At 45.6% G+C, this 12,471-nt stretch overlaps 1 protein-coding gene across 1 annotated transcript in view; it reads right to left on the reverse strand.

The window, feature by feature from the left end:
- Window positions 1-12,471, reverse strand: part of LOC141096661 (vomeronasal type-2 receptor 26-like) — a 311,671-nt gene that overhangs the window by 37,220 nt on the left and 261,980 nt on the right. Inside the window, exon 4 of the mRNA XM_073583374.1 lies at window positions 11,567-11,690. Within this exon, the coding sequence (XP_073439475.1) occupies window positions 11,567-11,690 (124 nt within the window). The remainder of the gene's footprint in view (window positions 1-11,566; window positions 11,691-12,471) is intronic.

The following is a 12,471-nucleotide window of genomic DNA, read 5'->3' on the forward strand; positions in this document are numbered from 1 at the left end:
AAGTTTTGTGTGCCCGCCACAAATGTCTACACCAACACTGATGGCTCCAGTCAGCAGGAGGCAATGTTTCCATCAGATGGTGACATACTACATGTCTTGCCCTGTCAGTGTACTCTCAGACGGCTCTTTCATTTCAAGTTTTGGGTCTCTAAGCTGGATACACGGCCAGAGCTTAGCCAGCATGCATTGGAGGTGCTGGCTTGCCCTGCTGCCAGTGTATTATCGGAACGCGTCTTTAGTGTCACAGGTGGTGTACTAACAGACGGTCGCACGTGACTATCCTCCGATAACGTTGACCGGCTTACTTTTCTGAAAATGAACAAGGCCTGGATCTCGCCGGAATTTGACAGTCCTCTTCCAGAATAAATAATTGGTTGGCGACAGTATCCAGTGTTGTGAGTTCATTTTCCCCTTCACTACTGAGGCCCGAGGAACTCCCTCTTCTGGTAAAGAAAGGTAGTGAGCCTGATTATCAAACACCTGAGCCTAATGATGATGACTGGCTGAGTGGAGTTACTGACTAGATATAAGGCTGCCAACGCCCTTCTGCCCTGCGGGTGATTTCTCTGTGGGATCCTTGGAGACCAGTCTGAATTCCTGTTCTTCTAAAGCTAAGTTTTCTGCTCAGCTTTTTGCATTTGTGCTTTGACTTTGTTTTGCTTTGTTTTTCTGGATTTCTGCCATTCCCTGCTGGGGTGTGTTGAATTCCTTTAGCTCTGTCTTCTGAAAATACCTGAGTGCTGATTTAGTTTTTGAAGCCTAGCTGCTTCAGGGTCTTTTTCCATATCAGCTTGTTGGCTTATATCTTTGATAGGGTTTTGGCAGATTGCAGACAGCAACCTTCCTTTCCTGTTCTGTTTAGTTAGCTTGGGCCCCATCGTTTGCTCAGCCTATCTTTCTATCTGTGTGAGTGTTTTTTCATCTTGCTTCACCGTCATTATATGTTGGGGGCTGCCTTTTACTTTGGGGTCTGCTCTGGGGCAGTTTAGATTTCCTTTTCTGTCTTTAGGCTATTTAGCTCTCCGGCTGTGATCGAGGGGTCTAGGGCACCGTTGGGTCCCCCCACGGCTACTGCTAGTTGTGTTGATAGGTTCAGGGGTCTGCAATCTGATAGTTGTCAACTTCTCTGGTTTTCTGGACGTAGCTTCTATTTTTGTGTCTGCCTCCTACGGTGACTCAATCATAACAGAATCACCCGCCATACCGCAGATCCTAGGGTACTCAATAGCAGGAAAGAATTGTGAAAAAAAAAAAAAAAAAAAGTGTGTATATTTTTTCCTCTATATCTGAGGCCGTAGGGGGAATTTTTTTTTCTCTCAATGGAGATAAAGCAATTGTCTGATCGTGTGGAGCAGCTCGCTGCGGATGTGCGGGGAGTTTCCGCCTACCTTGCTCATTCACATGCTGCTGAACCAAAGATTCCTACACCTGATGTATTTTTTGGGGATCGGTCTAAATTTTTGAATTTCAAAAATAATTGTAAATTATTTTTTGCCTTGAAGCCTAACTCGTCAGGGAGCTCCACGCAGCAGGTTAAAATTGTCATCTCTTTGCTGCGTGGCGATCCCCAGGATTGGGCGTTTTCTTTGAAACCAGATGATCCTATTCTGACTAATGTGAACGCATTTTTTCAGGCCTTGGGGTTGTTGTATGACGAACCTAATGCCATTGATCAGGCTGAAAAGACCCTGCTGGCATTGAACTAGGGTCGAGATTCTGCTGAATTGTACTGTCAAAAATTCCGAAAGTGGGCACTACTTACTACCTGAAATGATAATGCCTTGGCTGCTCTCTTTCGGAAGGGGTTGTCAGAAGCCGTAAAAGATACTAAGGTGGGATTTCCTGTTCCCTCTGGTCTTGACGATTCTATGTCATTAGTAGAGTTGAGCGATACCGTCCGATACTTCAAAGTATCGTATCGGATGGTATCGGCCGATCTTTAAAAAAAGTATCGGTATCGCCGATTCCGATACCGGAAGTCCCATTCAAGTCTATGGGACTTCCGGTATCGGAATAAGAAAAACCCTTTCCTGCCCTTGTACAGCCTCTCTGGGGTCTGTACGGGCCTTTCGGGGGGCTGTGCCGGCCTGCCAGGGGGTCTGTGCAGGCTCCGGTGGTCTGTGCCGGCCTGCCGGTGGTCTGTGCAGGCTCCGGGGGGTTGTGCCGGCCTGCCGGGGGGCTGTGCCGGCCTGCCGGGGGGCTGTGCAGGCTCCGGGGGGCTGTGCCGGCCTGCCGGGGGGCTGTGCCGGCCTGCCGGTGGTCTGTGCAGGCTCCGGGGGTCTGTGCAGGCATCGTCCGATGGGACTACAAGTCCCATCGGGCGATGCCTGCTACCATGACAGTGATTGACACATTAGCCAATGATGGGACAGTAGTAGTCCCATCATCCGGCTAATGTGTTAAATGTAAAAAAAAAAAAAAAAATTACATGCTACATACATACAACATGCATACTACATACATACTACATTCATACTACATACTACATACATGCTACATTCATACTACATAAATACTACATGCAACATACATACTACATATATACTACATGCATGCTACATACATACTGCATGCTACATACATACCACATATATACTACATACATACTACATGCATGCTACATACTACATGCTACATACATACTACATATATACTACATGCATGCTACATACATACTGCATGCTACATGCATGCTACATACATACTACATACATACTACATATATACTACATACATACTACATGCATGCTACATGCATGCTACATACATACCACATATATACTACATGCATGCTACATACATACTACATGCTACATACATACTACATGCTACATACATACTACATATATACTACATGCATGCTACATACATACTACATGCTACATACATACTACATATATACTACATGCATGCTACATACATACTACATGCTACATACATACTACATATATACTACATGCATGCTACATACTACATGCTACATACATACTACATATATACTACATGCATGCTACATACATACTGCATGCTACATACATACCACATATATACTACATACATACTACATGCATGCTACATACTACATGCTACATACATACTACATATATACTACATGCATGCTACATACATACTGCATGCTACATGCATGCTACATACATACTACATACATACTACATATATACTACATACATACTACATGCATGCTACATACATACCACATGCTACATACATACTACATGCTACATACATACTACATGCATGCTACATAAATTCCCACACAGCAATGGCATAAAGTGAGACTAGGGACTTTTTTTTTTTAAGTGGCGGAGGAATACAGTGCGGAAGGATACCTACCTTCCGTCATTGGATTCCTGCAGCCCGTAGAGAACGGCAGCATCATCTGATGCTGCAGTTCTCTACCCAAGATCGTCGTGGGACACACTCGTGGACTGCTTCGGATCGTGGGTGAGTATTTTTGTGGTTTGTTATGTTAATATTTATCCCGGAAAAGACAATGGCTTCGGGGAACAATGTGACAAGTATTGGTAAGTATGTTACTCTATGTTATATGTACTGTATGTCTATGTATGTATTGTATGAATGTATTGTATGTATGTAGTATATATGTGGTATGTATGTAGCATGTAGTATGTATGTAGCATGCATGTAGTATGTATGTAGCATGCATGTAGTATATATGTAGTATGTATGTAGCATGTAGTATGTAGCATGCATGTAGTATATATGTAGTATGTATGTAGCATGTAGTATGTATGTAGCATGCATGTAGTATATATGTAGTATGTATGTAGCATGTAGTATGTATGTAGCATGTAGTATGTATGTAGCATGCATGTAGTATATATGTAGTATGTATGTAGCATGCATGTAGTATGTATGTAGTATGTATGTAGCATGCAGTATGTAGCATGCATGTATGTAGTATGTATGTAGTATATATGTAGTATGTATGTAGCATGTAGTATGTAGCATGCATGTAGTATGTATGTAGTATATATGTGGTATGTATGTAGCATGTAGTATGTATGTAGCATGCATGTAGCATGCATGTAGTATGTATGTAGCATGCATGTAGTATGTATGTAGCATGCATGTAGTATGTATGTAGTATGTATGTAGCATGCAGTATGTATGTAGCATGTATGTAGTATGTATGTAGTATATATGTAGTATGTATGTAGCATGCATGTAGTATGTATGTAGTATGTATGTAGCATGCAGTATGTATGTAGCATGTATGTAGTATGTATGTAGTATATATGTAGTATGTATGTAGCATGCATGTAGTATGTATGTAGTATGTATGTAGCATGCAGTATGTATGTAGCATGTATGTAGTATGTATGTAGTATATATGTAGTATGTATGTAGCATGCATGTAGTATGTATGTAGCATGCATGTAGTATTTTTTTTTTTTTTTTTAACATTTAACACATTAGCCGGATGATGGGACTACTACTGTCCCATCATTGGCTAATGTGTCAATCACTGTCATGGTAGCAGGCATCGCCCGATGGGACTTGTAGTCCCATCGGACGATGCTTGCACAGACCCCCGGACATCAGCACAGCCCCCCGGCAGGCCGGCACAGCCCCCCGGCAGGCCGGTACAGACCCCCACAGGGTGCACAGACCACCGGCAGGCCGGCACAGCCCCCCGGCAGGCCGGTACAGACCCCGGGCAGTCCAAACAGCCCCCCGGCAGGCCGGCACAGCCCCCCGGCAGGCCGGCAGAGACCCCCGGAAGGCCCGAAATGACGGCGCATCATGATGCGCACACACCGCGCATCATGATGACGTCAGGCCGTCAATCAACTGAACTTCCGATTCCGATGCCGAATTCCGATATTGAAAAAATATCGGAAGTCGGTATCGGAATTCCGATACAGCAAGTATCGGCCGATACCCGATACTTGCGGTATCGGAATGCTCAACACTAGTCATTAGCCATTCAGGTTGATCGGCGTTTGCGTGAACGCAAAGCTGCACGAGAGGTGTTGCCACCTGTTGAACAAATGTCTGAACCTATGCAATGTGATAGAGTTTTTTCCAGAGAGCAGCGTCAGGAGTTCAGAAGGCGTAATAAGTTGTGTTTTTTCTGTGGAGATGCCTCGCATATTATTTCTGTCTGTCCTAAACGAGAGAAACGCTTTGCACACACGTTTTCTGTTGGTGGTGTTCAACCTAAGTTTCTTCTGGCTATTACTCTGATCTGCTCCCTGTCCACATTTTCCGCCAAGGCTTTTGTGGATTCGGGAGCAGCCCTAAACCTAATGGACTTGGATTTTGCTAAACATTGTGGATTTCCGATGACACCTCTGCAGACGCCTATCCCTTTGAGGGGGATTGATGCTGCTCCTTTGGCTAAAAATAAACCTCAGTTTTGGACCCAGGTGGTAATGCGGGTCGCCCCAGACCATCAAGAAAATTGCAGATTTTTGGTGTTGCATAATCTGCATGATACTATTGTTCTGGGGTTTCCCTGGTTACAAATTCATAATCCAGTTTTGGATTGGAAATCTATGTCTGTGGTGAGTTGGGGTTGTCGGTGTGCCTTTAGTGAGGCTCCGGTGTTTTCCACCTCTCCTCATTCGCATGATGTTCCTGATTATTTGGCGGACTTTTATGATGTATTTAGTGAGAAAGAGTCTGCGTCTCTGCCTCCTCATAGGAGTTATGACTGTGCAATTGAACTGAGCCCGGGGTGTAAATTTCCCAAGGGTCGGATCTTCAATTTATCTGTACCCGAGCACGAGGCTATGCGATCCTATATTAAGGAGGCGTTGGAGAAGGGTCATATTAGACCATCCTCGTCACCCTTAGGTGCCGGGTTTTTTTTTGTAGCCAAAAAGGATGGATCATTAAGACCTTGTATTGATTATCGTGCCCTCAACAAAATTACTGTTAAATATCAGTATCCGTTACCCCTGATTTCTGATCTATTCTCCAGAGTTAAGGTGCTTGCTGGTTTACCAAGCTTGACCCCAGGGGGCGTATAATCTTATTCGCATTAAGCATGGGGATGAATGGAAGACGGCGTTTAATACTCCGGAGGGACATTTTGAGTACCTGGTGATGCCTTTTGGGCTCACTAATGCCCCTTCTGTCTTCCAGTGCTTCATGAACGATATTTTCCGAGATTTTGTCGATAAATTTTTGATTATCTATCTGGGTGATATTTTGATCTTCTCCAAGGATTGGGATTCTCATGTGGAACATATTCGGACTGTGTTCCGGATCTTGAGGGAGAATTCCCTGTATGTCAAAAGGATCTAAATGTCTTTTTGGAGTACAGAGGATTTCTTTTTTGGGATTTATTTTGTCCCCGTCAACTATTGAAATGGACCCGGCCAAGGTACAGGCCATTTACGATTGGGTTCAGCCCACTTCTTTGAAGGCCCTCCAGAAGTTTTTGGGTTTTGCTAATTTTTATCGGAAATTTATAGCAAAATTTTCTAGTATTGCCAAGCCATTGACTGATTTGACTAAGAAGGGTGCTGATGTGTTAAATTGGTCTCCGGAGGCTGTTTCTTCCTTTCAGGAGCTGAAGCGAAGATTCACCTCCGCCCCGGTTTTGCGGCAACCTGATGTCTCACTTCCGTTCCAGGTAGAGGTGGATGCTTCTGAGATTGGTGCAGGAGTTGTTTTGTCCCAAAAGGATCCTGTAACATCTAAAATGAATCCCTGTGCTTTCTTTTCCCGAAAGTTCTCTCCATCTGAACGTAACTATGATGTGGGGAATCGGGAACTGTTGGCCATGAAATGGGCATTTGAGGAGTGGAGACATTGGTTGGAGGGAGCTAAGCATCAAGTCGTGGTCCTCACTGACCACAAGAATTTGATTTACCTAGAGTCGGCTAAGCGCTTGAACCCTAGACAGGCTAGGTGGGCCTTGTTTTTTACACGTTTTGATTTTGTGGTTTCTTTTCTTCCTGGAACTAAGAATGTCAAGGCAAACGCCCTCTCTAGGAGCTTCTTTGCTGATTGTCCTGTGGTGACCAAGCCTGCTACCATCTTAGGTGAAGTGGTAGTTCTTTCTGCCATCTCGCCCGATTTGAGACGTGCTCTGGAAGAGTTCCAGTAGGACAAACCTGAGCGTTGTCCCAGTGGAAAGTTGTATGTTCCTGACCAGTGGAAGAAGAGAGTGATGTCTGAAGTTCATTGCTCTGCTTTGGCTGGTCATCCAGGTATTTTTGGTACTAGAGATCTGGTGAGTCGGTCTTTTTGGTGGTCCTCCTTGTCTCGTGATGTCAGGAATTTTGTGCAGTCCTGTGGGACGTGCTCCCGGTCTAAATCGTGTTCTCGCTCTAGTGGGTTGTTGATGCCTTTGCCTGTCCCCAAGTGGCAATGGACCCATATTTCAATGGATTTCATCTCTGATATGCCTGTCTCTCAAAGGATGACTGTTATTTGGGTGATTTGTGATAGATTCTCTAAGATGGTTCATCCGTTATCACTCCCTAAGTTGCCGTCTTCCTCTGAGTTGCTGCCCCTGTTTTTACAACAGGTGCTTCGCTTGCACGGGATTCCTGAGAACATTGTATCTGACAGAGGAGTTCAGTTTGTGTCTAGATTTTGGAGAACTTTCTGTTCCAAGCTGGGAATTCAGTTGTCCTTCTCCTCTGGTTTTCACCCTCAGACCAATGGGCATACAGAGAGAACAAACCAGACCTTGGAGTCATATTTGAGATGTTTTATTTCTGCTGATCAGGATGATTGGGTTTCATTTTTGACCTTGGCCGAATTTGCTTTAAATAATAGAGCTAGTTCTGTCACTTTGATGTCACCTTTTTTTTGTAACTTTGGGTTTCATCCTCGATTTTCTTCAGGGCAGGTGGAGCCCTCTGCCTGCCCAGGTGTTGACACTGTGGTGGAGAGAATGCACCAGATCTGGGACCAAGTGGTGGATAAGTTATCTCTCTCCCAGGAAAAGGCCCAGCGGTTTTCCAACCGACATAGAACCATTGGTCCCCAGTTTAAGGTTGGTGATATGGTGTGGTTATCATCAAAAAATATTGCTATGAAGGTGGCTTCTCCTAAGTTTAAGCCTAGATTTATTGGACCTTACAAGATTTTGGAGATTATTAATCCGGTCTCTTTTCGTTTGGCTCTTCCTGTCACATTTAAAATCCATAATGTGTTCCATAAATCTTTGTTGAAGAGGTTTGTTGAACCTGTTGTTCCGGGGGTGGCACCTCCAGACCCTGTATTGGTTGAAGGTAACATGGAATATGAGGTAGAGAAAGTACTGGATTTCCGTCTGGCTAGACGGAGACTCCAGTATTTGGTTAAGTGGAAGGGTTATGGTCAGGAGGATAATTCCTGGGTCTCTGCCATTGATATTCATGCCAAAAGATTGGTGCGTGCCTTTCATCGGGCTCACCCTGATCGCCCTGGTGGCGTGGTTGAGGGTTCGGTGACCCCTCCTCAAGGGGGAGGTACTGTTGTGAGTTCATTTTCCCCTTCACTACTGAGGCCCGAGGAACTCCCTCTTCTGGTAAAGAAAGGTAGTGAGCCTGATTATCAAACACCTGAGCCTAATGATGATGACTGGCTGAGTGGAGTTACTGACTGGATATAAGGCTGCCAATGCCCTTCTGCCCTGCGGGTGATTTCTCTGTGGGATCCTTGGAGACCAGTCTGAATTCCTGCTCTTCTAAAGCTAAGTTTTCTGCTCGGCTTTTTGCATTTGTGCTTTGACTTTGTTTTGCTTTGTTTTTCTGGATTTCTGCCATTTCCTGCTGGGGTGTGCTGAATTCCTTTAGCTCTGTCTTCTGAAAATACCTGAGTGCTGATTTAGTTTTTGAAGCCTAGCTGCTTCAGGGTCTTTTTCCATATCAGCTTGTTGGCTTATGTCTTTGATAGGGTTTTGGCAGATTGCAGACAGCAACCTTCCTTTCCTGTTCTGTTTAGTTAGCTTGGGCCCCATCGTTTGCTCAGCCTATCTTTCTATCTGTTTGAGTGTTTTTTCATCTTGCTTCACCGTCATTATATGTTGGGGGCTGCCTTTTACTTTGGGGTCTGCTCTGGGGCAGTTTAGATTTCCTTTTCTGTCTTTAGGCTATTTAGCTCTCCGGCTGTGATCGAGGGGTCTAGGGCACCGTAGGAACCCCCCACAGCTACTGCTAGTTGTGTTGATAGGTTCGGGGGTCTGCAATCTGATAGTTGTCAACTTCTCTGGTTTTCTGGACGTAGCTTCTATTTTTGTGTCTGCCTCCTACGGTGACTCAATCATAACAATCCAGGTCTCCTGTTGTGTTCATGTTTCTACCACCTGAACTGTAATCCCTGGGCTCCAACACCGCCAGTTGTTGCTCTGAAGTGCCATCTGCACAGAGAAAAACACTAGCTCCTGTGTTCGTGGGGTTCAGTAATGCCAGCTGCTCCCCTGCTGTGTGTCTGGCAAAGTCTCCTGCTGCCTCCACATTCAAACTACATCAGATATAAAACTTGCTCCAATTAGGCCTCAGCCTAAACCCTGATTGAACCTGGGCTCCAACACTGCCAGTTGCTGCTCAGAAGAGCTGTCTGCACAGAGAAAAACACATGCTCCAGTGTTAGTGGGGTTCAGTAACGCCAGCTGCTCCCCTGCTGTGTGTCCAGCAAAGTCTCCTGCTGCCTCCACATTCAAACTACATCAGATATAAAACTTGCTCCAATTAGGCCTCAGCCTAAACCCTGATTGAACCTGTGCTCCAACACCGCCAGTTGCTGCTCAGACGTGCCGTCTGCACAGAGAAAAACACTAGCTCCTGTGTTAGTGGGGTTCAGTAATGCCAGCTGCTCCCCTGCTGTGTGTCCGGCAATATCTCCTGCTCCCTCCACATTCAAACTACATCAGATTTTACACTTGCTCCAAGTAGGCCTCAGCCTACTCCATGATTGACCCTGGGCTCCAACACTGCCAGTTACTGCTCAGAAGTGCCGTCTGCACAGAGAAAAACACATGCTCCAGTGTTAGTGGGGTTCAGTAACGCCAGCTGCTCCCCTGCTGTGTGTCCGGCAATGTCTACTGCTGCCTCCACATTCACACTTCTACTAATTTCAAATGTGCTCCAATTAGGCCTCTGGCTCCACTCTGTCTCTAGAATTTACCCTGGCCTCCAACAATGCCAGTTGCTGCTCAGAAGTGCCGACTGCACAATCAACACTTGTTCCTGTGTTACCGGGGTTCAGTAACGTCAGCTGATCCCCTGATGTGTGTCCTGCAATGTCTCCTGCTCTGTCCACATTCCCCCTACTCCACGCTGATGAGGGGCAATAACCCAAAACAGCTGTCTGTGGATGGATACCATGTTTTGGCATAGGTGGTTTCCTTCATTGGAGACTGCCCTTCCCTTGGTTGTTCCTTCCTGGGGAAAGACCTAGCTAGTCATTGCTTGCATTGAGAAACGTGATGGTGTCTCCGCGGCTTGTGTTTTGCATGTTTTAGTCCTAGGAGCGTCTGCTTGCTGCTGACTCAAACATGGTGTTAAATCGCAGCCTGAAGGAGCAACCAGACGCCTAGCATCAGCCTGGGAAAGACGCCGGGACCGACATCTCTGCTGAGCAGGAATCTCTGCGGCCGCAGAGGAATAGGTAGAGATTCCCCCTGTGCAGTGGAGGAAAATCGACGCCTAACAGACCCCTTTACATTTTTCACTCTGTTTCATTGCAGTCATTTGGTAAGTTCATTTTTTTTCTCATTAATGTACACTCCACACCCCATCTTGACTGAAAAAGACAGAAATGTAGAAATTTTTGCAAATTTAATAAAAAAGAAAAACTGAAATCTGACATGGTCATAAGAATTCAGACCCTTTGGTCAGACACTCATGTGTAAGTCTCATGCTGTTCATTTCCTTGTGATCCTCCTTGAGATGGCTCTACTCCTTCATTGGAGTCCAGCTGTGTGTAATTATACTGATAGGAATTGATGTGTAAAGGCGCACACCTGTCTATATAAGACCTCACAGCCCACAGTCATGTCAGACTGGCCCATGCCTCCTGTGACCGCTGCTCCAACGCTCCCCTTCCTCCGCCGATGTCTTCTGGGACAGTGACTTGTGTATAAGCCGGGAGGGGGCATTATCAGAACGAAAAAATGTGCTGAAAAACTCGGCTTTCACACGAGTATATACAGTCCTCCTTTGCTGCTCAAAACCATGTAAAAGATCGATTCTGCCTGGATGGGAAGTTTCCAGAAGAAGTGCTTGGTCTTGGGCAGATTGGTCAATGGCTCTCCTGGCTCTTTCCCTTGAGGAGGCTGCTTCCAAGTAACATGAGGCTTGTACATGTTCCTGACATGGGTCTCAGGCCTGCCAGACTGAGCACGATACCGGCCCTCGCTTGTTACACTGGATCCAGAATTTAATTCTAATGCTTTTGGTGTCTGGTAGAATCCAATTTCCTGACATTGATCATACAGCTCCCCCAACTCCTGTATTATATTCACCTTACAGCTGCTTCACCCGCTATGACAGTGGCTCCATTGGGATCCGGGGCAAAAATTAACTGTGAACCTTACAAAACGCAGGTTTCACAACACCCCTCAGACTGCACATACCGGTTATATTGGCGATCTCGCCTTCTGGACATGGGACGCAGTCATAGCAGCAGATGTGAATTGTCGGTTTTGCCTTTTTCCAGCTTCCAGGTGAGCAGGGATCTGAGCAGCGGGATACTGGGACCTGAGAAAGAGATGAGAACTTTACCGGAAGGACAAAGACTGAATGCTGATAAATGAGACAAGTGAAGGAGCCGCACGGTCGACTGGCCGCAGGACAATTTAGAGGGTGGGAGTGAAGGGGTTAACTTGTGTGACAATAAAGATGGGAGAGACTTTTGGTGGTGTACATGCAAGGAGTCTGATTGGTGTGAGGGAGTTTTGGAGGCGGAGTTGTGGGGAGCTATTTAACCCATTTCTACCATATGACATACTATCCCATCCATGTGCCCTGGGCCTTAATGCCCATTGACAGGATAATACGTCATAATCGCTCAGTGGCGCTCACGAGGGGAGCGACGCTGAACGCGGCTGATTGTCAGCTGATTATCACAGATGACACCCGGCACTATGTGCCAGGGGCGTTCAAGGACTGCTCCCGGCACATTAACTCCCAGCACACTGCGATCAAACATGATCTCAGTGTTCTGGGGGCGTAGGAAAGAATCGCACAGGGAGGGGGCTCCCTGCGTGCTTTTCTGAGACCCTCAGATTGTGTTGAACGCATTGTTCCGAGGGCCTCCTCCCTGCCGGCCCCCGGATCTGAGAGCAGGTGCTGAGAAGCCTCCTACACTGCCTGGTGCTCTGCAAAGTGTTAGATCAGTGATCTGACTTTGCATAGCAATGTCCCACCCTGTGACAATGAAAAAAAGTTAAAAAAAAAATTAGCATGTGTAAAAATAATTTTTTTAAAATTACTAAATAAAACAAAATCCCCAATAAATTAATTTCTTTATGTAAATATA

The sequence above is a fragment of the Dendrobates tinctorius genome, unplaced genomic scaffold (assembly GCF_039654945.1).
Source record: "Dendrobates tinctorius isolate UK_male_01 unplaced genomic scaffold, ASM3965494v1 ptg000077l, whole genome shotgun sequence".
Lineage (NCBI taxonomy): Eukaryota > Metazoa > Chordata > Amphibia > Anura > Dendrobatidae > Dendrobates > Dendrobates tinctorius.